At 42.0% G+C, this 27,218-nt stretch overlaps 1 protein-coding gene and 1 pseudogene across 1 annotated transcript; one reads left to right on the top strand and one right to left on the bottom strand.

Moving 5' to 3' along the window:
- Nucleotides 1-4,526: 4,526 nt before the first annotated feature.
- On the bottom strand, nucleotides 4,527-9,247 carry LOC146960418 (uncharacterized). Its single transcript, XM_085772392.1, has 9 exons — nucleotides 9,222-9,247; nucleotides 9,039-9,132; nucleotides 7,886-8,236; nucleotides 7,635-7,668; nucleotides 7,040-7,123; nucleotides 6,772-6,863; nucleotides 6,237-6,356; nucleotides 5,521-5,689; nucleotides 4,527-4,753 (listed from the first exon to the last, which is right to left on the bottom strand). Exons 1-9 carry the CDS (start codon nucleotides 9,245-9,247, stop codon nucleotides 4,527-4,529), a joined length of 1,197 nt encoding a protein of 398 aa, XP_085628518.1.
- A 10,759-nt stretch (nucleotides 9,248-20,006) lies between these two features.
- On the top strand, nucleotides 20,007-23,764 carry LOC146960417 (uncharacterized; annotated as a pseudogene).
- Nucleotides 23,765-27,218: the final 3,454 nt, after the last annotated feature.

Below are 27,218 nucleotides of genomic sequence, written 5' to 3'. Positions count from 1 at the left end.
CTCCTCTTCTTCCTCCTCCTCTTCATCTTCTTCCTCAATGTATTCCTATTCCTCGTCCTTCTTCCTCCTTCTGCTCATTCTCTTCCTCCTCTCCTTATTATCTAAACAGTGTGAGTACCTTTTCTGACCTGTTTAGATGTTAACATTCTGCTCTAATTTTCTCTCTTGAGAATTTATCAACACTGATTTTTTTTATTCAGTTGTATGCCCATCACTGTTTCTATTACTCTTATCCTCTGTTAATATTGTGTTATTCATCTAAACTCTCAGATGCTCTCATGCTTTTGTCATCTCAACCTGCCCAACAAAAGGAAACTGTCCTAACTTACTTTATCAGCGAGCAATGCACTGCTCTCTGCAACTCTGTCTATGACTGTATCATTGTCCAAAGTCATCAGGGTCTCTTTCTCTGTTGACATTAGCATAAATCCCTCAAGATGCTCCTGTGTCAGTGTGCTCCTCAGTCTATTCTTTACAAACTTAAGAGTTGAGAAAGTTCTCTCACAGGCCACTTGACTGAAAGACAGGGTCAGTAGGAACTTATAGCCTAGTCCGATGACATGATAGGCATCAGTCAGCAGGTTGTATTTGGAGAGTATGTGATAAACACAAATTGCACAGTTTTTACAAGAGGTACAACTGGTGTTTTTCAGCTCCATGTTTTCTCCATTTTCTGTCTCTTCTGCTGTCCAGACAGTGTATGACTCAAAATGGGGCAACTTAAGTCTCTCCCAGTGGCTGGCAAGACTGCAGAGCTCAGCCTTCAGCCTTCCAGGTGTGGCCCTATCATCAAACCTAAGGATGCACTTACTGGGCTGTTGGAGGGCTTCAGATGGAAGCTCCCTCTCTCTCAGGACTCCAAAGTTTTTTGGGTCAAGGCAAGCAAAGTCATCATAAAGAGCTCCATTTGAGGAAAAACGAGTCTGAATGCTCTCAGTGACAGTGTCTAAAATCACATTGTGGACCTTGACCCTGTACTGGTCCTCTACCTTCAACTTCTGCTGTTCCTCTGCTGCCTCACCTGGCATGGTCTTTCTTTTCCTGCTCTTTAATTCAGGTAGACCCACCTGAACCATCTCTTTAAATCCGCCCTCCTCCAGCTTCTCGTTTGCCCACTTGACAAATACATGTGCTGCTTTTGTGACACCATCCATGTCCCTGGGTCATCTTTTTAGGCTATCTATGGCCCCCATTACAAGCCGATGTGCAGTGATTAGATCCATGTTGCTAGTCTGAAGGTATCTGGACAGTGGTGAGGTGATCTCAAAGATCCTCAAGAATATCTGGGCTGTAAGCACGGTCTCATGCTTCAGGAGGGACTCAATGTAGCCCTTAGCTCTTGCCCTGACATGTGCTTTCATTGACATATCTTCCACAATTCTTTTCAAAGTTAGGATCAAATCAACAAACAGGGCATTGTCTGGGCTACCAAAAGAGCCAAATATCTTAGTTAGGGCTTGGTCCTTGGCCCACCACCTGGTTTCCCCAATGGGGGACAGCCTTCTGTGACGCCTGTCATCACTCACTTTCTCCCACATATTCATACGCTTGTACGAGTCCTTGATAAAAACTGCAACGTCATTCACGATGGAGAAAAGAGATGCACTTTCTATCACAACACCTGTGGTGTCTCCCAGAACCAGATTAAGCACATGGGCATAGCACCAGATGTGCACTTGGTTTGGGGATTCTGACGACAGTAAAGTGGAGAACCCCTTATACTGGCCCTGCATGTTTGCTGCTCCATCTGTGGAGTTACCGACACAGTTCCGGATATCAATGTTGACCTTTGCCAGAGTCTCCTTGAGTAGCTGAACAAAATAATCTCCTGTTGACGACTCACATGAAACAACACCAATGAGCTTCTCATGGATTGTGTCAGTTACATACCTGAGGACAACAGCACACTGGTCTGTGGAGGTAATATCCTGCGTTGTATCAATTTGCACAGAAAACATTCCGGCCTCTCTTACTTCCCTTGAAATGTTTTCTTTGATCAGGTTGCTAATGATGTCAGTCACTTTGTTGACAGATGTGTTAGAGAGCAAGGTAACAAGAGACCCTCTTCCTTTAGACCCTGTTTCATGTAGACTCTTGCTTTTCTTTATACATTCACTCACATGTTCTTGGAGAGAAACATCAAACTTGCTCAACAGCAGGATCATTTCCAAGAAATGTCCATGGTTAAGAGCCATGTTTTCCCAAGTGTGGGCAGCCTCAAAATTAGTGCCCCGGTAGCTCAGACCACATTTTCCTATGACCTTTATCACTTCTATGACACGGCTCATGACTTCACGTTTTTTTCTGACCTGTTCACGATGGAGAGACATTTGTTTTCCTCCAAGTAAACTTGCTATGTCTGCATGGGTGGCCTTCATGAAATATGCTTCAGCACTTTCTCGATGCACTTGATTTCGTTCATGTTCTTCTATTCCAACCCAGTCGCCAGAAAGAAACGTTCACTATGGACTATTCTGCAAACTCCAGAAAAGTCCAGGATCAACGTTTCCGAGCGAAAATACGTTATACGCCAACATTACGTTGCCCATTCATTTAACGTGAGCCAATTGCTGCGTTCATTATCAACGTTTTCTACATATGGCTGTACAACGTTATTTTTTCGCTGGAAAAACAACATTTAGGATATATTTGGCATGGTTTTGATGACTTTTTTAGCGAGAAATGTGTGTTTTAGTTTCCAAATGTATGTTGAATTAATGCAAATAAGCTTCTGTTTGTAACATATTCTGCGAATTTGAAAATTGAAAACGTATATATTCAACATTATTCATTAAGCTTTCTGGCGGATAAAATGTGATTATTTGGCACTATTTGAGGACATTTCTAGCGAGAAATGTGTCTTTTACTTTACAAATATGTTGAATGAATGAATGAAAATTAAGTTTTATTTGTAGCCTACTCCAGCGATATTTTATCCGACTGATTGGACTCTCCCACTATGCTGTGGGCACTGAATTATGATCAAAGACGGTTTATAAACATGTATTGAATATCTTTGTTATGATTATGACCTGAACCACGCAGTCGGATGGCGTTTTAATTATCGGAGCTGTATAATAACGTTACTTGAGATGTTTGCTGGAGGCTTAACTGCTTAGTGACAGTTAAAAGAACATTTCCTCACGAAATAAATGTTTTGTCTTCTCGTCGTCGTTGCCATAACAACGGCTACGCCGTGTAGTAGGCTACAGACCCGTTTCCGGGTTGAAATCATGGATGTATTGGTTGAAATGTTACAGAATACGTAAGCTCTTTGAGGCCAATCGGCCGCGATGAGTTCCGTGTTTAACTGCTTCACCATTCAATCATTAGAAGCAATGAAAACTGTAATGTGATCTCAATTTATCCAACAGTGTAGTAGTCTTTTCTCTCCAAATTCCGAGATGCAGCCCGGACCGATTTGACCGACGCACAGCTTGCTTCCACCAGGCATGGAAACAAAAAGTTGTTAATTTTAGGCAAATATCTTTATCTGATACGGTTTATTGCTGCTCGTTAAAAGAAAACGTTGTAAAATATATATATATTCTATATCATCACTATTCATTTATTAATCATATGATAGGAATTGTGACGTCTATACCCCGGCGCCAACACAACGCCATCTAGTGTGCCGCTGACGCAACAACATCACTCGTTTAAATGTGACAGAGTGGGCCTATAAAATGACAGATTATTGTGTACTGTCTTTCTATTTAATAATGTGTACACTATGATCATGGTAAGTTGTTTAATGTCTTTCTATTTAATAATGTGTACACTATGATCATGGTAAGTTGTTTAATGTCTTTCTATTTAATAATGTGTACACTATGATCATGGTAAGATGTTTAATGTCTTTCTATTTAATAATGTGTACACTATGATCATGGTAAGATGTTTAATGTCTTTCTATTTAATAATGTGTACACTATGATCATGGTAAGATGTTTAATGTCTTTCTATTTTACTATGATCATGGTAAGATGTCAACAAAAACAGTGTGAAATCATCAAGCTAGAAAGCTCTTCAACAAAATACAAATGATTCAAGTCAACTCAAGTCAACTGTTTTTTATTCAAAATAAAAACCTCCTTCCTTCCCCCTCTTCAGACACGCACAAAACGAACATAACAGAACAGAACAGGTGTTGTCTGGGGAAGTGGCTGCATGAGCACTGCTGGTAAGCCTCTGATAGCCATGCAAAATAAACCCTCTTGATGCACTTGGGCCAGATGTTGAGATTAGAACAGGGAGAAGCTGGACTAGCTGCTACACACAAACAGGGACGAGGCAGGTCTGGTTCTGGTCAGTCCACTAGCGGCTGGACTAGCTGCCACACACAAACAGGGACGAGGCAGGTCTGGTTCTGGTCAGTCCACTAGCGGCTGGACTAGCTACCACAAACAAACAGGGACGAGGCAGGTCTGGTTCTGGTCAGTCCACTAGCGGCTGGACTAGCTACCACAAACAAACAGGGACGAGGCAGGTCTGGTTTTGGTCAGTCCACACACACACACACACACTCATTCACTTTCAGAATCACTGTCAGAGTCCATAAGGCCTTCATTCATATCAACATCTTCTTCTTCTTCCTCCTCCTCGTCCTCATCTTGACTCAGGACACTTGAGACTGCCAGTTTTTTGTAGACAGTCTTCACCACCGTCATCAGCGTCTTTGCTCTGTCCAACTGGGCTTTCAACGTGCACCGCAGTCCATCAAAGGCCTCAAGGGTGTGTCCTGACGGCAGAGCTGTTGAATGTAAAAATTTTAAAAAAGCATATTGTTTGTAACGGGTAACATTAAATGATTTCTGGTAAGTACTGAAATACTGTAAACAAGACCACACAAAACAAAGTAAACATTATAAAAGATACAGTATCTGAGTGTGATGGCAATGTGTGGCTTTACTGGTAACTGCCTGGGTGCAATGCTCTGTGAGGGGTGCCCATTTCATTATGCAGGTAAGTTTTGCTCTCGGTTTGTTTTCGAATTGTACCATGATGCCATATTGAATGTCAATACAGCTTCTATCAGTGATTTTTAAATCATGGTTAATGTGTCCGTAAGATCAAGGCCCAATCAAACTCACTCTCCTGGTATTGTGCGGTGTTGGGAACAGATCCCCAGTCAAGTTAAATATTTTAAAACACACACCTGCTCCCACACCTCTGTTGATGGGGTCATTGCTTCATTTTACACTTGTTTTACTTCATTTCAACACCTCAGTGTGAGATGTTGGTCTGGTCAATAGACCAAAATGTTGACCAGTCAGAGATTATGCGAGTATGGGAGCAAGTGGTAATTTTTTGTACCAGTCCTTCCTCAGTTTGTAAAAGCACTCATGATATTTTTTTGGATGAAATTCATATATGTATAGAGTATGTGTATGAACAAAATGATTTAATTTTACTCATTAAAAAGCATATTTATCAATAATCTACAAACTACAGAATGCATTCCAAAACAAAAGAACAAAAAACATTTGCAATGTTGTCTCAAATTTTAAAAACACTTACAGTCTCTCAAAGACTCATTGTTGAGGAGTGATTCTCTCAGCTGTCTGGAGTAGCAGCAAAGTGACAGCCAGTGCTGCTGCATTTCTTTTATGAGAATCCCTCTCTCTTCTCCAAGACGCCTTAAAAGCATCACTTTATCAAAAGCGTGCCTTTTCGTGGTCAAGGGAATGTCAGATTCTGTAATAAGAAAAAACAAAAGGAGGAAGTGATGTTATGAGTCAGAAATATGAATGCAATACATTCAGAAACACTACAAGTTTAGGTAAGCCCATACCCTTATCCCATGGCCATATTGGGTAATCTGCAGCCGAGATTTCCTCAGCAGCGGCGACAGCCTCTTCCTCCGGCACCAGCTGATTGTAGAAGCTGATGCATTCAGCAAGTTTGTTTTTCTCCCTCTGAATCCTTGAGGCAAGACGCTGTCTGGCTTTGCTGCTGTCTGTAATATAAATACACATCCAAACATTGAATAATGACAAATACTGTAACTGTTACGGAGGATCAAAATAAAATGTTGGCATACGCACCATGCTGACGATACTTGTCATGCTTTTTTTTTTAAATGTTCAACACCAGGCCCTCCATAATGCGCTGCAGCCCAGGAGCATCGTCTGGGCTGATGTTTGATGGAGCTGTTCAATAAATATATGTATCAGAGGTTAGAAAACATACATTTAAATAAGTCAAGAATTGTCATTTAATTTCTAACGATGCATACTTGCTGCAGCCCATGATTGAACATCTTCAACCCACTGCAGGAGATCATGTTCGGTTAGGCCCAGCTCGCTCTTCAGAGTGTTGAGCTCCTTTCCCTCCTCGTCTGTCCTCTTCAATATCTGTTACGGATATTAGAATTTTCTTACTTAATTTCAACTTACTCCATTTCACAGGATTACATTTAATACAATGGCCCTCTTCAACAATATCTTAAAGATATTCTTTCTCAAGAATATCCTGCTCAGCTGGACCAGCATATCAGGTCATTTATCGAAAAAAAAAACACATGGTTTGATGTCATTGGTTTTTTAGCAGCCAAAATCTTTGAATGATATGGTATATTCTATTCTACCAAATGCAGAAAATAAATTTAAGTAATTACGTTTTTTTGCACAAGTGTTAGCTGTCAAATTTACATATTCCTGAGTGTGCGTAGATTTTATTCTTAGCTGTAAACAAATCCTGGGTAGGAAAACATTGCTGAATGCCACAAACTTCAGGACTTAACATTATTCAGATGTTCAGAAATTGTACCTTGACATATCTCTGAGACAGGTATTTATGTAGGCTCTGTCTCTTCCTCCGATTCCACCCTCTGGCCTGCAGAGTGATCATATCTGTGCGGGCTGAGTGAGGGGGATAAAGGTTACATTCCAAAGTGTTGCAATATAGATAGCTTTCAGCATAACACTTCACTTCCAATCAAAAATGTACAGAGCCTTATGTGAGCCATATATGAGGCTAAATGTTACAAATCCTGTACTTCAGGCCAGTTTGCAGAATGCATGCAAAGTTTACTTACTGGATTTGGTCATGTATTTGGTCGTCAATGCAACCCGTGACAGGAAGGCATTGACCTGCTCCACCTCCTCACCAACAGTCATACCTAATGATTTTAGAAAAAATATGAACAGTTTTAGATTAGAACAAAACATGTGTGATTTGAAGGTAATTTTGCAGAGTAAAACCAAAAGCTCAAACAGGATAAAATCAAAGATCTGGAAACCTCAACTTCCTTTTGTTTTAATGAATACTTTTCCTAATACATGACATCACAACCTGTACTCTTTAAACAATACATGTCTCTGTAGTTAAAGTATCAATGACACAAACACAAAGTCTAATCGGTCAGTAGTTGCACCAGATTTAAAAAAAATAAAATCATAGATTTTAGAACTAGCTGTATTTTACATAACTTTCCATCACTGAGGACAACCCCAAATTAACGACCTAAATCTAGTGATCCAGGAATCATGTTGAAGTACAGTAGTCACAGTATTAGTTAGAAATCAGATTGAAATCAGAAGAGGTCAGCCTTGTAATAATGTTTGATACCATTATGAACATGACTGTCCTCCGTTTTACTCAATCTTTCTGCTGCATCTTGGGCAACTAACCTGCTCCTTCCTGATTGCGGCCGCCCCATTGCACCTGTAGAGCAATGAGAAATCATATGTAGAGTTTCAAATAAAATAAAGCACTAAAAAGAAGAATTATAAGTGTTGAATTGCGAAATTGGCAATTTTTGAGGCTTAAAGCTATATGGTTATGAACTTTTGTAAAACTATTTAAAGTGGGACATATTTTATTCATTCATAACACAAGCAATACATATACAAGGTAAACAATAAGGTTTACATTGATTTACCTCACATTTGCCAGAGTGGCCCTTGGCATGCATCACCGACAGGAATGGCCGGTGGTTCAATAGAGGGACCAGCTGTGGAAAGGTCTCACAAAGTCGCTGTAGGTAGGGGTAGTACCTACACATTATGTCTGTGCAGATAAAGGTAATGTTGTACGCCCTGTCCAGCTCCTTCTGGAGGAAGAGGGGGTAGGCGAAGATTTCGCCTCTGAACATGTTCAGTGCCTTGTACAACATGCCATGCCGACAAACGGCCACCTCCACACCCTCCTCATCCACTTTGGAACCTGATTTTTTAGCGGTCTCTCTTGCAGCTGTCCATTGTGACTTGCCACACACACCTTTTCCAGAGACCTACGAAAACATTTTGAACACATTAAAACATGTGAGTATGCTTAATCCTTTTTTAATCTACTCATTAAAATATATAATATGTTGACCCTTTTGAAATCTGATATTTGTTTGGTGGGTTGGTGAAAAAAAGTCTTGTGTGGAAGGAGGAAATTTCTACTACAGTTCTGGTGGCTTTGTTTTTACAGAGTTTTTAAACTTGCATGTTTGATGTTTGACATCAAATTAACAATGCACATATTATAAACCTTCTACACAAATCTGTGTGATCTCATCTAGTTTCTGACATTCTTTATCAAAATACTTCAATACGATATTAGATCATGAAGTGATTAGAGCATGTAGACGATCTGCTAGGATTGTCTGGGGCAATGTTTGCTAAAGAAGATAACCTCAGTTACTTTAGTTTGCATTTTTATTTGATCCATTTTTGATATACTTAAATCTTGTTAAAATGACTTTGTTGAATAAAATACATGTGTTTTCATTGAAATTTTACTTTCATGTTTATTGAAGCTACCTTTCATGTTGCAAGAGTGCACTTTATCAGTGTTGTTTATCTTTTAGTATGTTTATGTTGTTTGCAAAGGTTGGCAAAATTGCAACTATTTAGATTAAAATCTGTTCAGAAAGGTTCTTTAGCCTAAACTGTCTGTTTTTCTTTTTTCAATTTAAGATCAGGTTAAATTCAAAATTGTGACTTTTTTTCTTTTTTTTTAATCGTGATATGATATTTTTGCCATATCGCCCACCCCTAATTTGATCCATGAACTATTCATGTGTACACATCATTAGAAAGACTCACAGGTTGCACTCTCTTCCTCAGATCCTCGACAAATTCTGCCACGTCCTTGTCATTGGCAAAAAAAGCTCCTTCAAAGAAGGCCTTTTCGTCAGTTCTGAAAATAAGAAAAGGAGAGTTCTTAGAGTTTTGGCATTACTTTTAAAGACCCCCCCTCTACAAAAAAAAAAGAAACGAAAGGAATACCCTTTAGTCCGATTAAAACGGTACATCTTCCGGTTCCCATCCAGTGATATCGCCGATGGACACTTAGCACAAGCCGGGCAGGAGAAGTGCTCTTCCTTTAGTATTTTTTCTTTCTCATGGCGACAGTAGGTGCATTCCAGAAAGCTTCTCTGAAGGCTGTCACCACATACACTCCCAGACTATTGTTAACAGAATCCAAGATATGAAATTGTTAATTTTATTACCTCTGGAGAATATTATGTGTCATATAAATTTTTATAACAAGAAAATGTATAACTGAATATTAAGAGTATTGTATGTCTTACACGTCCAAAGTGGCACGAACGGTAGTCCAGCATTTTAACAAATGCCTGCCGGGACAAAGCTGGGGCAGTGACTTTCAGCTCCTCAAAAGACTGGAACACATCAATTGTGTACAGTGTTTGAAAGTCCACATTTCCAGGCCAGTAACCACTAGCCTGGAGGTCCATCAGCCCTGGAGTCCACGATATGAAGCAGGACTTGCAAGTGATTTTTGGTAGTGACAGATCATATCGTCCTGTGAAGACAAAGGAAACATTATTGGTGCAGAGGATGTGGACCCAAAAGCAGACCCATGATGCATGGGTTGATTGACAAAAAGGATCAACAAAAACATAATACTGTATATTGGGTGAAAAAAATAGGATAGAATAAATAAGGATCTGTCGACTACCATAGAAAACAAGTACCAACAACATAGTCAAGCCCTTGGTCTCAAACAGGGGGGGTCAACAAGTAAACCTTAAACAAAACAGAAGGAAAAAAACAGAACCTGGAACAAGTGACGCAACAAAGGAGAAAAAGGTAGGGCAGATGCAGACGTGACAAACAAATACTCAGTAACACACAGGGCCAAGACCATAACAGACATTTTCTAAATTAACATATCGTCACACAAACACATCTTAGCTTGATGATTACCATTTATGGTGACCAGGATGATGGCTTTCCCTACACCAGCCGTTTTGTTGGCAGCGTCACAGCCGCAGATGTGACTTGGCCATGCAATTGGTAACAGACATGCTAAAAAATGAGCAAAAGAGAGATTAAATAAAGCAAATAAGAGTAACTTTCTTGAACCACTCATGGAAAGTCATGCCTTTATTGAATAAGATCTGAAACAAAATTACACAAAGGCAGGATCTCCATGTGTTAGCTTAGTACATTGTAGTTTGTGTGATGTTTATAGTTAAAAGTGAACACAACCACAATGCTCCAACTTACCTTGTTCACATATTTCATGTGCCCCATTGTCACTCTTGACAAAACATGTGGGTGGGATTGGTTTATAGAAACCATCCAGCAGTAAGTCTCGATTGTGCAAAACAAAATCTTGATGGAAGGAAACATCACATTTGCTGCAAAACAGCTGTTTTGGAAGGCAGTCCCGACATCTGAGTACTGCCTGTTGCACTTTGCAGTGAGGACACAGCTCACTGGGGATTTTCTCCGCAGAGAGCATGGAATCCAGGAGATGTGGCCTAGCATTATCCCATTTAACGTCAGACACCGTCTAACGCATATCCCAGGTTCTTGAGACTGTCTGCGTTTCCGAACACTGTAAAGGGTCGTCCATTAAGACTTCCCTCAGTTGCTCAAGCTGACAGTCTGGAACAGAGATACATAAGTACAGGTTCATTTATAAAGACATTTAAAAACAGCCTGGTACAAAGTGCTGTACATTGTTGGCATAATAACAGATAGTGAAACAGTGAAAAACTAAAACTATTACAAAACAACCCCAAAACAGATTAAATTGCAGTTTACACAGAACCAGACCTTATGCTGGGATAAAAGGCAGTGAGTAAAAGTGAGTCTTGAGGTTTAACAGAAGGAGACCCTTCTGATGTGCAGAGGTACACATCTCAAGGACATCTACGCTTGGTACCTACAGGAGCTGCCGTGTTGAGATACCACTCTGCCCTTGTGATGATCGCTTTATTTATTTATTTATTTACTTATTAATTCATTAGCGGAGAGCGACCGCATCACGCAGCCGTAATGAAAAACAAAACACAAATCTTCATCTCTCTTAGTCCACCACAACAGCCTCGGTATCAGATAGTCAGTATATAGCCTACTACAGTATACTCAGCATCTCTATCACAGAAAAAAAAGAGAAAAAAAGAGACGGACAGAGAGAGAGAGAGAGAGAGGAGGACAGAGAGAGAGAGAGAGAGAGAGAGTCCTTTACGCTGATTTCATCCCTCATGGTGTTTGTTTATGTTGTGATTAGTGTAGCCTACACCTCTCATCTTGCTTACACAGGGTTTGAATAAATGTGAGTTTCTTTATTAGTTTATTAGTTATTAGTTGTTGTTTCTTACACTGAGCACCGGTTCTCAGTGTATCAGATCAATCCTGGTTAAGTATATTAGTAAACTCATTATTGGTCACTCTGAGCTCGGACCTCCGGACCAAAACAGCTGTTTCCTCCTGGGAGAGGTTCGGCCTCTGGCGTCGCTGTTTCCTCCGTCCATGTCCAAGTATAAAATGACAAACTTGCAGCGCGCATCGCCCGCGGAGCAGTTAAAGGTGAGGAGAGGAGCTCCTTTGATTGGTGAAGATCCGAATCGGCTGTGTTAATCCCACTTCTCCTCCTCCTATCTCCCTCCCGCCCTCTCTCCTCCCCCTTTGCCGTTTGCGCCGGTGGGAGGGATTGCGCTGGTCTAAGTCTGACTGCGCGGCCCACCAATCTTGCGAAATGGACCTGGGCCACACCCCGTTGGCGTGGCGAAGCTGCGCTGATGTTAGACTTCACCTGGTCTAAGAAACTAGGGCCCAATGAGTGAAATTTGAATTTTGGGTGAACTATCCCTTTAACAGTTTTAGTTTGTGATAAAGACTATAGACCACTATGATAGAACAGAATTCAAAATAGGCTGGGGTAATCAATCAAAGGCAAAGTCTATCAAAAACAAACAAACATTGCTGCACTCTCAAAAAACAAAAACAACAATCTTCTTTTCTTTTTTATGTACCGGTTCATCTTTAAAAAAAAAACAAAAAAACTTTCACAATGTTTTTTAGGACTCAAACTCTTGGACAGCTAATTCAGAAAAACACCTTCAAAATTTAAGACTTTATAAAGTCTTGAAAAGACTTTAAAGTCCCTGGAAAGTGAAATTGGAGATTTGTTTCAAAAATATATTAAAAGTGTTCGAAATTTATTGATAAAAACATGCAAAAAAAGACTCATTTCTGTGCAGTGTTTAAAGCCCCAGTATGTAACTTATTTGGCTTTTTATTAGCAAAAATCAAATATGTCTTTCATAAATACGTATTTCACTTAAGTGGAATCACCCTCCCGGGGTCCGCCCGCTATTCAGACATCCCGCTATTCCGACATGTCACTATTTAGACATCCCGCTATTACGACATCCCTCTATCTAGACATGCCGGTAGTCCGACACTTTTTGATACCGCTATTCCGACACGTCTTTTTTGATGAGGGAGTGATGTTCTTAATCTCAACAACTCAACTATCAAGTCGCAAACAAAACTGACACATATGATAAACAAACAGAACTATGCTGCAGTTTGTTTGTCAAGTTAACCTGTGACCTTCAGCACCACGGACAGCGCCGCAGATGAGCCGCGGAGCTGCAGCTGTGAGCGTCTGGGCTCTGGGCTTATGGCCTGGGGCCTCATTTATCAAAACTGTAAGTAAGCAGTGTAAAACTGCTGCTACTAAATGTTTTGCTTAGGCCTACGGTGAAAAGACAGCCCAAAATATTTACACCTTTTTCCAGATCTATCAAACTGTGCGTGCACAACTCTGCACCTCAACTTTGATAACTGGATCCAAGAATGGTGCGCAGTTGCGCACGTGAACACACCTCCATCCCCGAAATGCCTAGACACAACCATATATGGTCAGCACGTGCATATTAATTAGCCATGTGCGCTCTGTGGAGCGACAACAAAGCGACAACAAAGTGACAACGAAGACAACGGGCGGAGGGAGGGGGAAAGAAAGCGAGATACATGGCATCGGGCAATAAATCAGGCAAAAACCTCCCAAATCTCAACAAAAGGGAGCAGAAAAAAGAATAATCTTATGTAATCTGCCCCTTTATTCTAGACAATCTTTTTTTTCTTCTTTTACCTATGTTAAAACAATGTAAAGCAGCAGGATAAACTCAGGTGACAGAATAATAACAGTCTCAGTAGCTGCAGATCAGTGTGCGCTGCTGCTGGTGTGTTTTTAAAGTTGGAGGGTTTGTTTTTTCTTCTCTAATAGGCCTATGTATTTGTGTATGAGAAACAGTGTCTCAGATTAAAAAATAAAAATAAATCAGAAGGACACGTCTGGCTATAACGTAATCAATCAATGTCGGAAAAGCGGAATGTTTGAAAAATAGTAAAGTGCCGCTACTCCGACAATGAAAAAAAAAAATTCTGAATAGTGGGACGCTTAAAAAATAATGTTAATGCCGCTATTCCGACAGTTAGAAGTCAATGTCGAAATAGCGGCATGTCTGAATAGCAGCATGTAACCCACACCCGCATACAAATGAAAGCTTTCTGGTACCTTAGAATGAGTTGTTACAAGTTGTTACAAATATACAAGGGGCGCAGAACCTTGGCAGCCATGTTGCATCGCCATTTTTTAGGTTCAGTGGCAGCGTGACCGTAGGTAACCATGGAAACTCAGCGGAGCTGTCGGCTCGGGGAGAAAGTTTTCCAGGTAGCGCCTGGAATTTATACTTATTGACAATTTACTATAAACTAAGCCATTGATTCATAATCACAAATTACTTAAAGCTACAGTGTGTATTACAGATTAGCTTGATTTCAAAATCTGAATATACTACTCTTAAATATATCTGTACAAAATGAAATTCGTTTGGTTTTCATAGTCTTTCATAGTTCAGCAGCCCAAAGGTCAGCCAGAAAGCATGTTTCGAGAGTGAGGATATAGGAAGAAGGAATAAAAGGCAGAGACGAGAATTAGTATTTAGTAGAGTTTGGTAAGAAGATAAGAGTAAGATAAGAGATTCTGATCAAAGTTTGTCCTCGGGGGCCGCTGTCTTTTCACCGAGGGGAGGGCTGAGCGAGTCAGCAATTCAATCGCTGCAGTCTAGAATTGGAAAACTAGATATCCTCTTTTTCTTGCACACTGTAGTTTTAAGAACTGAGCCTTATCATAGAGTGATAAATGTCATTTAATGTTGTTAAATTTTAAGATCATATGTTGACCTCACTTTATTTAATGAGCTCTTTTTTTCAAAAACAATTGTGCAACTTATTAATTGTCTATTTTTCCCACAGAATGTCCTTACACGTTACATCTCGGAGAAACTGCAGAGCAAGATGCAGTATGTGTTCATGTGTTCCTGACTCAGAGCTAGACTTGGACTACCTTGATTTCATGTGCACTCATGAATTAATAATCATTGATGCACTGGCAGAGCACATTGAGTTGCCTGTGGACATAGTGAGTGCCCTAAGAGAGATGCACATACCTAATGAGATGCCAGGTTGAAGATGAATATTTCTTGCATGTTTCGTGTTACATAACACTATCAAATGCTGTTTCTGATGGTGACCTCTGATGTCAGTTGAGTTGAGGATCCTAACTTGGTTTAAGTAGAAGCAACCCACCATGTCTACATAATAGAATCTTCACATCAAAAACATATGAATGAATAAAATTCCACATTTACTTTTCTCATGCGGGCCATCAAAGCCTCATTTCCCTTACATTTTTAGCTTTAATTGTTCTATGCATTTGAAGTTGAAATGATGTCTGGCTTTCTCTGTTGAGATAATGTTTGTTTTCCCCTCAGATTGGCAGTAGCAGCGTTGAGGCCACAATCGCTGTAATGGGGGCCGACCCATTTGATCAACGACCACACATTTTTGAGGTCCTCCTGGAAGACGGCAAATCTGTTGAAATGGAGGAGAGTCTTTGGTTGCGGATTCGAGACAAAATGAAGTCCCCTCCCTTCAATGTAAAGGCAAAAATGGTGGGGGAAAAATGATCTCTGCTGAGATCTAAAGCAAAAACAAAAAATGTAAATGCTCTGGTCTGGGTCACCACTTCAGCAACAACAGCTACACTGGTATGTGTGTCTTTTATTTTTTTAGAAAACAAACAAAAAATGCTGATATGTGTGTCACACAAAAACAGATGAAAAATAAAATCCCTTAGTCTGTTTCATTCCTGTATGCTCGGATAACAACTTGCATGCTTGTTCTAAATCAACAGCAGGAAATCTGGCGCTAAAGGGACAGTGAAGTGGTTGTTGCTGTCATTGTCACGAGACTAACACGTACATACTTGGTCAGAGTGAAATAAATTCTCCAGCACCACACAAGTGGCTGCTGGGTGAGGTAAATATTTCTTACATAACAAACATCACCTTTGCGTTGATAAAGTTTCTGAAGTTACCAGAGAAATCATTTATAGAATAACTTACTACCTCAGAGCCATCCTGAACACAAAAGGTTTGGAGAAAAGAATATACCTCTTAAGCCATTACTCAGCAACTAGTTCATTTGTATAATAAAGACATATTACACTTAAGAAACATGAAACATTACCTTAAAAATGCTTTTATTTACTATTACTCTATAAGGTTGACTTTGACATCTACGACAGAGTTATTGGGGCCATCAACGGAGTTATTGGGGCCATCAATGTTGGACACAACCACTGGAAATTCCTGGTGTGTGATAAGAAAGTGTTATGAGTGTTATAAGAAAAATACTCTCTGCCTCAAATGAAATGATAAAGTAATTGTACAGCTGTGATGGCATGTGACTTTTCCTTTTAGTATCTGCACAAGTCGAACAAAAATGTGCACATCATGGATCCCATGGGTCAGACTGAGGAGCAACGGCGGATTTCGCTACGGCAACCGGAAATAGATCTTCGCTCCGCTGATCGAGACTTAAGCCAGACACAGCATCGGAGCGGTGAATGTAGCAATAACTTGCAGATCAGTACACTTGCACTTGCAGTGTCAGTACGTGAACGACACTGAGCAAACGGGAGCTCTGAGTGTCAGTACATTCAGTCAACATGCACCGTTACCTCGCAGTGAGAGTCTAGGATGCAGTCTAGACCTGCACTATATTCAACTGTTTTGATCTGGTGTCATACAAAAACACTTTTCTTGTCTTTTCATCATTCTAAGTTGCCAAAAATGTAGTAGGCAGAAAGTCTTCAACTTTGACTCCATCACTGGGAGAAGGAATAACCAGGTAAGATGTTGAACCCTTAATCTAATTTGTGGTATTTTTCATTAGGCTGCTTGCTTGACTCATTCTGGGTCCGTGTATCATGCGTCCATTTAATTATTCCATTCAATCTGGCAAACGAAAAACAAGAAAAAACAGTCAATATTTTGTTTTTCTGTTTGACCAAAAAATGGAAGATTGGATTCTGTTTTCCTATTTTAAACTCAAAACAGATCAAATAATAATTGGGAAAACCAAAACGAAATAATAAATCATTACCCACGGTCTGTGTTACGCATACGTGCATTAAGGCAGCCTCCCATGATTCTCAGCAACAGTTACACGGTGACAGATGCAACAACAGACCCATCAGAGTGACAAAAGTGGAGGCCACCGAAAGTTCCACCTTCCACGGCACGTTATGGCCGCACTCGAGCCATAGCTTACATCTCTGAACTGAACCGATCTGAAGCGCTGCAGGTGCGCGCACTAGAGCGCGAGATGTGCGACCAGGCAGACCGGTTAACATGTGCGCTTATCTGAAACTGCCTCCGATCTAGGGCGTTGCACTAAGGTTCCACGTGCAGTGCTACCAGGCTGGTCACACTGTAGCCTATGCTCTTCAGATCGATTCAGTTCTATTTTTCACGCGAGCCGAGAGCGCCGTCTGTCAAGCTGGAGAGACCAGATCGTACCAGACAGGAAGTCGGGCTCAGAAAAGGCGAGAGAATTCGGTCAATTTTCAAAATAAAATAAATAAAATGATGATTAATTAAGTTGTTGCTTGTCCGTCTATAGGCTAAATATTTGTCAGTTGTGTCTGCACACGAGGGTTACACCTCGCCTTTCCGAAGCCCCGCCTTTCCGACAATAGACTTCCATTCATCATAATAGCGGGGTTTTCTATTTTGACCCCGCTATTCCGAAAAGGCCATTGGGGAAACCCCCCCACTCCGACCGGACAGACGGACGTAATCAGAAAGGAACCGGAGGCTGTGCAGTGCGCAATGTGCATTGATCCTTTTTTCCATTTTGGGGTCAAACGGATCATGTGCATAATTAACTGCAAAACAAGCAAATACTTCATATTAATGGTATAACGTTCATTATGCTTCTAGCCTGTCTAGCCTCTACCTGGTCTTTTTATTAAACTTAACCAACTCCTTTCTTCATTGCCTAAGCCCAACCAAAGCATCTCCCTCAGTCAGCTGTCAGCACGAGCGGCGGCTGCAGCAGCCTCGCGCCCCTGTGAGCTCAAGCTGGTGTTGTGGCTTCAGCCGGGTTCAGCCGTGCTTGAGCGGAGCGGGGGGGGGGGTATTTCTTTTACTGTGTGGAGATCTCCAACAACGGAGTCGGGGAGAAAGCAAGTAGGACAGATCTGCCCAGTCTCTGAGCAGCGCAAGATTCACAGACAAGCCGCAACACAGAGTGTAAACAACGTCACGTGGTTCAGCACCTTGGACGGGGGGGGGGCTGTCGAAGTGGGGGTATTTCGGAACAGCGGTGTGTCGGAGTGGAGGTGTGTGCACACGAGACACACACACACACACACACGTTTAAAATGACGTGTGTGTGTGTGGAAAACCGAGTGAATACGAGTATGGGCGACTGCAGTCGATGTCTGACGGGCGCAGAGAGAGGAGAAGTACGCTCCCAGTGCAACCAGCCAAGAGGCTGAGAAGGCGTGCGCAGCTTCCACGTGCAGTGCGGCCAAGGGTGCGACCAAGGGGTATGGGGAAAATACATAATCGTAAATTAGATTTATTATTTCGTTTTGGTTTCCCCAATTATTATTTGATTTGTTTTAGTAGCACACAGGAAGTGATGTAGTGTCTGAGGTAGATAGGATGTTGGAATTTATTACTGCAGCCTCTTGTAGTGAGAATGAGGGCAGAGACATCTAGGGATGGGAAATGATAAGATTTTATAGATACTAATGCCATTATTGATTCTGCTTATTGACCTATATAGCAGACACAATTGCATTTATTTTATTTATGTTTGTTGTGTATGTTATAGAGACATGGAAAAGGAAAATATGGGGACTCCCAGTGGACAGCAGCAAGAGAGAGTTCAAGGAGGGCATTGGATGAAGAGGGGATGGAGGTTGCTGTGTGTCGTCATGGCTTCCTTTTGAAAGCTCTTAATATGTACAGGGGGGAGATTTTTGCTTACCCCCTGTACCTTCAAAAAGAGCTGATGCCGGCCAAGCCTCAGTTCTTTGCTATGGATGTGGCTTGCAAATATTGGCCCTACTTGGAGAAAGCTGCCAGTGGCCTTCCTGCCCTCCAGGAGCTGACAAAAATGAAGCCATTCTTGAGTGTCATGCATGCAAGAGCTCATGCAACTAAGTGTGAGGTATTTTTAACATGTTTGTGTCATATGTACATTTATAACATTTACAAGCACAGTAATAATATACAAGTTTATGAACAACTATGGTATGTAGCCTTTTGCAGTAACATTATATCCCTCTTAACTTACTTGAAGATCAAATGGAGTGGTAGGAACTAGGAGGGAGCAGGGACAACTGCTGGTGAGGAGGTGGAGCAAGTTAAAGGACAATTCCAGGCGAATTCAACTCGGGGGTGTATTTTCATATCATTTTAGGTCTAAAAGAATGAATCTGAAGATATTCAGTTTAATCGCTCCTGTTTTGCGGTAGTTGTGTCTGTCCCCGCATCGCCACGGCAGCAATGAATGGGAGTGGATGTAAGTTCCGCTGTTTAGGCTGTTTCCAGCCCTCAAAGCCGCATTTTTTTTCCACAGACAGCGTCAGATGGCGACTCAAACATGCACCGAGAAGTTTAATTACTTCAAGCAAGCCGACATGTTTGTAAAAGTCGATCTAATTCAAAGTCTCCCGGAGTCCCGCACGAGCCCGAAGTTGCAGTGCTGGTGTATTCAGGCGCAGTCGGAGCTACCGTTTGTGTCATAAACACAGGAATATCAACTCTTTACTTGCTTCAAGTGTACATTTTTTTCCACAGACAGCGTCAGATGGCTACTCAAAGATGCGCCAAGAAGTTTTTTTTACTTGAAGCAAGTAAAGAGTTGATATTCCTGTGTTTATGACATAAACGGTAGCTTTTCCCACTGCACCTGAACACACCGAGCACGGCAACTGGGTCACGCGCGAGACTCCGGGAGACTTTGAATTAGATCGACTTTTACAAACATGTCGGCTTGTTGAAGTAAATAAACTAATCGGTGCATGTTTGAGTAGCCATCTGACGCTGTCTGTGGAAAAAAATTGCGGCTTTGAGGGCTGGAAACAGCCTAAACAGCGGAACTTACATCCACTCCCATTCATTGCTGCCGTGGCGATGCGGGGACAGACGCAACTACCGCAAAACAGGAGCGATTAAACTGAAAATCTTCTGATTCATTCTTTTAGACCTAAAATGATAGGAAAATACACCCCCCGAGTTGAATTTGCCTGGAATTATCCAGCTAACAGCTACCTATCTCATTGTGCCCTGGCGACAAAATAAATGTTGAAAGCAGGTGATTAATCTGTTTACCATATTCTTGCACCCTTTTTTAGATTGCATTTCCTAAACTCATTATTTGTTTTCAACAGCACGTGTGGACATGCTTACACTGCATGCATTGGGGTGGAACCACAAAAAAAGGGCCTCGCTACACCAAGCGCTTCCCACGAGATATGTAAAGGTAAGTCTGTATTTGTTGGTCATTTGGCTTGTTAATCCTTAACTCTTTCACTGCCAAAGACGAGTTATCTCGTCTTAGCGAATCCAAGCGTAGTCTGCCAAAGACGAGATAACTCGTCTTAGCGTTTTTTTAATGGCAACGCCATGCTGAATGTCTTGCCCTACTCCTCTGTGAAGATCAGACTTGTATCATCAAAATAAAGTGCAGAAAAACACATTTGGATTGAGAGATGTAAAAAATATAGCGTATTCCCCCCCCCCCTCACGGAGCGGTGCGGGTGTCTGACTGCAGCGGCGCCGCTCCGTGACACTCTGGCCGCCGGTGAGAACTTAGGGGGCGGCGGCGGGGCTCATGGCGGCTCGGCAGCTCGTCGAAGCTCTGTGCAGCTCCGTGATACAAAGCACAAACGTTAGTAACAACAACCCCGTCGATCGCTCGTCGTTAGTCGTCAAGAGCGTTTGGAAAGTCGCCAGATTTTGCGAGAAATCACTCGGATAGCAGCTTGAAAACCCCGCGATCTACAGTAGCCTAGTGTGGATGAGGAACGGACGGCGCCGGCGAACGTGACGAGAGGTAAACGTGGTGGGAGTGTCTGTACTCTGTTGTGAGCGCACATGTCTGTGGCTGTGAGTTCAGGGGGCGTCAGCCAGAGCTGTCGGCTGTGTGTGTGTAGATGTGTGTGAGACAGAGAGAGTGAGTGAGACCGCTGCCTGCTGACCAGAGGAAGCTGGATCTGATCTAAAGCGCCGTGTTTCGGCTACAAAAACCTGTCGAACTGATCCGCGCGCGCACACACACACACACACAGACACACACGCACGCGCACACACACACACACACACACGTATGCACACACGTATGCACACGCACACGTCACGTACGCACACACACTAAAAAAAAGGAAAGAAAAAGTTGTAACTCAAAGAAAAGAAAGAAAAAAGGCTGCAGTAGTGTGTGTCAGTAGCTAAATATTTTGTCTTTTGTCATCAAAAGTCATTTGTCAGTGTTGATTTAGTTGTTGTTTACAAGAGAACAACTGTACAGATGTTGAGGCGTCACTAAAGTAAAATATAAAGGAGCCAATTGTACTGGTTCACCTGAAAATGACAGCCGACACAAAAACCTCTTTTTCTCAAGATTTTGGTGCCAAAATGGCATTTTGGGCTAAACTAACCTATATTCAACCGTCAATTTCACAAGACTGGAACAAGATAGAAACAAACAGGTTTTTTTGCTGGAAACTAGAGACCCTCTTCTTTCCTTTGATGGGTTGAATGTGTATGTAGTAACAGTACATAATATTATGGTGGGTCTACGGAAATCAGTCAAAAAGCTGGAAAATGCCTGGCAAGCTGGAGGAAGCTGCTGTGAGAATGGCTGGCAGTCAAAGAGTTAAGGGCTTTAACCTGATTATTGTATAACACTATTTATCAGACATGTCAAAGACTCCTGGACGAGACTGCAAGGCTAGCTGCACTAAAAATGGAGGTACATTGCTCGGATGATGAAACATCACAGTGGATCTCTGAGGTGATTGAATGGGCAGCTGGAGGTAAGCAAGACCAGATAACAGAAATCAGTGCAGAGAGTGCACATCGCATGTTTTACAACCAAGTTGTATTAAAATGGATTTTATGTGTAGACCAAAACAAGCTCTTAAATTTAAAGTCCTGTGTTCTGTTATATTGAATTTACTGTAACTTTTATTTCTATAGAGACACCAAACGCACCTCATAACACTGAAGGCACCACACAGCGAACTTCAGCAGTCCATTGTGGGGCTCTACCTTAGTGTCAGGCAACGGAAACAAACCCTCTACCGTCAGAATGGTATAACAATAAAGTTCATAAAATCAATTTACTGTATTTAATAGTGTTAACATTCCACTTGCAATTCATGAATTCTAACTGTCCATTATTTAAACTGCCATTTAGATTATGATAATCTAGATAGTGTTCTTGCTCTTAATGTCTTTTCAGACAGCAGCAAGTTTTGCCACCGCCTTCGGAGGAAGCTGGGAGAGGACAAAAAACTGCTTCTTCAGGAGATGCAGAGGTACAATGGACTAGTACTCTAGACTCCCCTTTGTGGCCATGGGAGGTTCATGGCAGTGGTACAGTATGTCAGTTTTGTAAAGCTTCATAAGAATTATTTTGAGTTCTTGTACTTAGAGTATACTGAACTAAATCATAACATATTAAGTGTTTGAATATCCATTAGGTTTGTGGGTGTATTTTAATTTTACTGTTATTGTGTACAGAAAACATCACAATCAAGAAGGCATTGTTTGACCAAGGCCCAATCCCATTTCACCCCTTGGCCCTACCACTTACCCCTACCCCTCCGTTTTGCGCGTTCACGTGTAGGGGTAGGGGTGTCCCAATCCCCGTTAGGACAGAGGGGTAGGGGGAAGTGGTAGGGCTACATACCCCTCCAAACGGAGATTTTTCAGAGGCACACTCCAAACGGAGGGGTATGAAAAGTTTCCCATAATGCATCTTGCGGCAGCCGGCAGCAGTGGCTGTAAAACGAAAAGCTGTTTTATTTCTTGCTGTAGCGCTGTTATTACGTCACTTTCTTAAGTTTTAATATTTTTTCTTGCGAGAAAGTAACTGTTTAGGTCCCAAATGTGCGGTTAGTTTACCCAAATGACGGCTGTTTAGAAGTTTGCTCCGACGATTTTTCGGAGAAGTGAAGCTCCAGGAGGAGCAGCTCCTCACAGAGGCAGCAGCCGGCCTGCAGCGCTGCTCCGCCGGCCAAATTACGTCCTCGTCCCGGTCCCGCCGGGAGAGAAGGCGGTCATTAATTAACTTATCCGCGGGTTTTTAGAGGTTTACCACCAGCATGTTAAATTCTTTTTAGCATTTAAATGTTGGTCTCATTGATGAAATCTGACAATTGTGGCAGTAGCATTAGTTATTTGGATGAAAAGTGAAGCTTCATGTATCAGACAGAGGAGCAGGCAGCTGCCTCTGGGCTCTGTGTACAGAAATCACCACATTTACATCAGCAAATAAATGTTTTACAATGAACCGATCAGTCTGCATTAAGTTTTATCTTATTTTATTAAGTTATATGGTACACGGCTATTTGATTTCTGGCAAAAGCTCGCCGCATCAGCTTACGTAAAAGCCAGTGAGACTACGTGATGACGTATGTGACTGTTGAAGGGGTGTCCCAATTCGGAGGGGTTGACTTTCTACCCCTACCCCTTGTAGCTCCGTTTCAAGGGGCGAGGGGCAAGGGGTAGGGGAAGGGGTAGGGGTAAAAAAGAGAAATGGGATTGGGCCCAAGTGATGTTAACAAAGCGGCTGGAAGAGGAGAAGAGCATTTTGCTTTTGGAGATGGAGCAACATTGCACATGGTTGCAGAAGCAGGCAGAGGAGCTGAAGAACAAGGTGGCTGAGAATGATAAAATGGAACAAACATGTATTCATTGAAATAATTGCTTTCAAGATTAAAAGAAGTAAGCCGAAATCAGTGTCAGTCACAGAAGACAGACATCTTACTGTGGAGTGCGTCTATAATGTGTCTTGTCCTTTGAAATGTAGACCAGGGCAACGAAGGACTTTGCTGTCTCTTGAAAAAACAACTGTCTGAGCTGTTGGAGCAGTTGCAAGTGGTCCTCCGACAGTTTTCACAGATTGATGCTGCATGACGGACTGGACTCGGTGCTGCCAGACCCATCAGCCACATACCCATGTACACATAAAAACACGATAGAAAGCACACAATAAGAATGACAAAAAACACAATAAGATCATAAAAGTTGTAGTGATATTTTAAACTCCAATGCAGAACACCAACTGACAGAGGCATGAAGGAGTTCTTTGTATGTAAGATAGTGTAAGATGTAAGATACGATACGATAAATACGATACGATAAACTTTATTGTCCCGTTCAGGGAAATTTGTCTTGGACACTGTAGCTGCGCCATAAATGCCTTAACGGCCACAATGACAAAAACAAACAACAAAAGAACAATACACCTCAGCCATATTAATCCAACAGCATTGCACATATCCCATAACATAGCATATATTCCATAACATAACACATATTGCACACATCCCATAACATAGCACATATTGCACACATCCCATAACATAACACATATTGCACTCATCCCACAACATAGCACATACATACACCTCATAAATTCACCATGGTAAGAGCACTATAAGAGTTATTGCACAAACTCGTTAAGAGATTTGATAGAAGTTGGGATAAAAGAATTCTTAAAACGGTTGAGTTTACAGCGAGGGACTCTGTATCGTCTACCTGAGGGTAGGAGGTCAAACTCTGAGTGAAGGATGTGGGAGGGGTCATTCACTATCCTCAGGGCTTGTCTAAAAACCGTTTGCTCATACATGGACTGCAGAGTCTGATTGTCGCTTTTCCCGATGACCTTCATGGCCGTGTTTACTAGGCGAGCAAGCTTAGTCTTTAGTTTTGTGGAGAGGTTGCCATACCATGATGACATCCCATATCTGATTAAGCTCTCAAGCACTGCCTGGTAGAATAAAAACATGATATTTTTGTCTACCCCATATACTCTTAGTCTGCGTAGAAAGTACAATCTCTGCTGTAGACGAGAACACAAGTTATCCACATGCACATACCAACTAAAGGTGTCATCTAAATGAACTCCAAGGTATTTGTAAGAGCTGACCTGCTCAATGGGGGAGTCATGTATGACAACAGGACTATGGTCCCCTACTGATCTAGGGTCCAGGACCAACTCTTTAGTTTTTTTAACATTCAGAGAGAGGTAGTGAGCATCACACCATTGCACGAAGTTTTCTATTTCAGAGAAATAGGCTAAAGTGTTGGAATCTTTGTGCAGTAGACCAAGGATGGCAGTATCGTCAGAAAACTTAAAAACAAGGTTCCCTGTGTGGCTGTTTGTACAGTCATTAGTGTACAATGTAAAAAGGACTGGGGAGCTCACACAACCCTGTGGGGCACCTGTGCTGATAGATTTGCAATCTGAGAGCGTGTTATTGACTCTCACCTGCTGACTTCGATTGGTTAAAAAGGAAAAATACCACTTGATTAAAAAAAAGGATTAACACTCATCTGCTTCAGTTTAGAAATAAGCAGATGGGGTTGAAGTGTATTAAAAGCCGAGCTAAAATCAATAAATAAGATCCGTGCATATGCTTTTGGGCATTCCAAGTGCTTGACAGTGAAGTGAGTGATGCTATTGATGGCATCATCAGTGCCCCTCCCCTGCCTATAGGCAAACTGGTATGGGTCAAGTGCCAAGTTGACCTCCGCTTTAAGCACAGATAGCATGTATTTCTCAAAGCTTTTCATTACAATTGAAGTCAAGGCCACAGGTCTGAAATCATTATTATCAACTGGGCACGGTTTCTTAGCTACAGGAACTATGGTGGATTTTTTCCACAAAGCAGGGACAGTGTGCGAGTCCACAGACCGCTGAAAGATGGGGCACCAAGCTGGAGTAAGCTCTTCTGCACATGCCTTTAAGAGCAGTGCAGAAATGCCGTCCGGGCCAGTTGATTTTTTAGTGCACACATGTTTAAATATAGACTGAATCCTGAGTGGATCAATTATAATCCTACAGTTTACATCAGTTAAGATAGTTCCCATGACATTATTAGATTCCACAGAGAAGTCGTGGTTTTCAAATCTGAGAAAGAAGTCATTTAGTTCATTTGCCTTCCCGAGATCATCATCCGTAGTGAGGCGTTTCTTGGTGGTGTTCATATTTGTTATTGCTTTCATAGAGTCCCACAGCTTTTTTGAATCCATTGACATAAAAGTCTGCTCTATGATATCCTTATGATGCTTCCTGGCTTCCCTCAGCCTCTGGTTGAGTTCTCTTTGCACCATTTTCAATCCTGCTCTGTCATTATTTTTAAAAGCTAGCTTTTTCCTATTAATACAATCCTTCACACTCTTGGTGATGTAAGGCTTGTTGTTGGGATACACAACAATATCCTTTTTAGTAACCACATTATCTGCACAGAAATGAATGTAGTCTGTAATTGCTTCTGTAGCCTCATCAATCTCCAAATCAGAGAATATGTCCCAGTCTGTGCAGAGAAAGGACCCTTTAAGTGTTTCTATGCTGTCCTTGTCCCACACTGTCACTGTCTTAGTTTGTGGTTTACTCCTTTTAAAGACAGTCTTATAGATTGGAATTAGCTGGACAGTGTTATGGTCAGAGTTAGACAATGGGGGCAGTGGTTTTGCAGTATATGCATTTTTTATATTTCCGTAACATTTATCTAAGACTCTGTTCTGTCGTGTGTCGCATGTCACATATTGTTCAAATCCAGGGAGAGATAGTTCCAATTTGCAGTGATTGAAGTCCCCGAGAACCACAATTGGGGCTCCCGGTGTACGTTGCAGTTGTTGGTGAACGCAGTCTGCTATTCTAGTAGCAGCTCTTGCTGCGTTCCCACTGGGGGGGACATACACCGCACATATTAAAACATTTCCGAACTCCCTCGGCAAGTAATGGGGTCTTAGAGACAGGCACAGCATCTCTACGTCAGCTGTGCATACAGTCTCTCTCACAGTGTAATTCTTACACCAGCTGTCATTCACAAACAGACAGACCCCGCCCCCTCGGCTCTTCCCTGACAGCTCTGTTCTGTCCGCTCGGATGAGCGAGAACCCGTCCAGCCGAATGAGGGAGTCTGGAATATCTTGATGGAGCCACGTTTCTGTGAAGACCATCACGCTCGATTCCCTGTACTCGAAGCAGATTTTGCTGTTCACACGGAGCTCCTCCATTTTGCTCCTCAGCGATCTGACGTTGCTGAGTAGCAGGCTGGGCAGCGGGGGTCTATTTCCTCTTCTCCGAAGACGCTGCCGTATTCCGCCTCGTCTGCCTCTCCGCCGTTGTCTGCCCCTGGCCGGTTGTATTTTCAGATCATCAGGCAGATCAGCCGGTGGGATCGATCCCATGGGACGGAGGGACATCAGTGCATGTTTGGAGTAGCACAGTGACGGTGCCGGCTTTGTCTCCTCGCGTGTCTGAGCCGCTGTTTGATAAGTCGTCAGCAGTTCCCAAACAATCAGTGCCAAGAGTACTCCTTGTGCAAAATTCGCCATGGTGATCAGTCCAACATACACT

Source organism: Trachurus japonicus, unplaced genomic scaffold (genome assembly GCF_045865225.1).
Source record: "Trachurus japonicus isolate A0001 unplaced genomic scaffold, Traja_1.0 AP030398.1".
Taxonomy (NCBI): Eukaryota; Metazoa; Chordata; class Actinopteri; order Carangiformes; family Carangidae; genus Trachurus; species Trachurus japonicus.
This window is presented reverse-complemented; position numbering and strand designations above follow the sequence as displayed.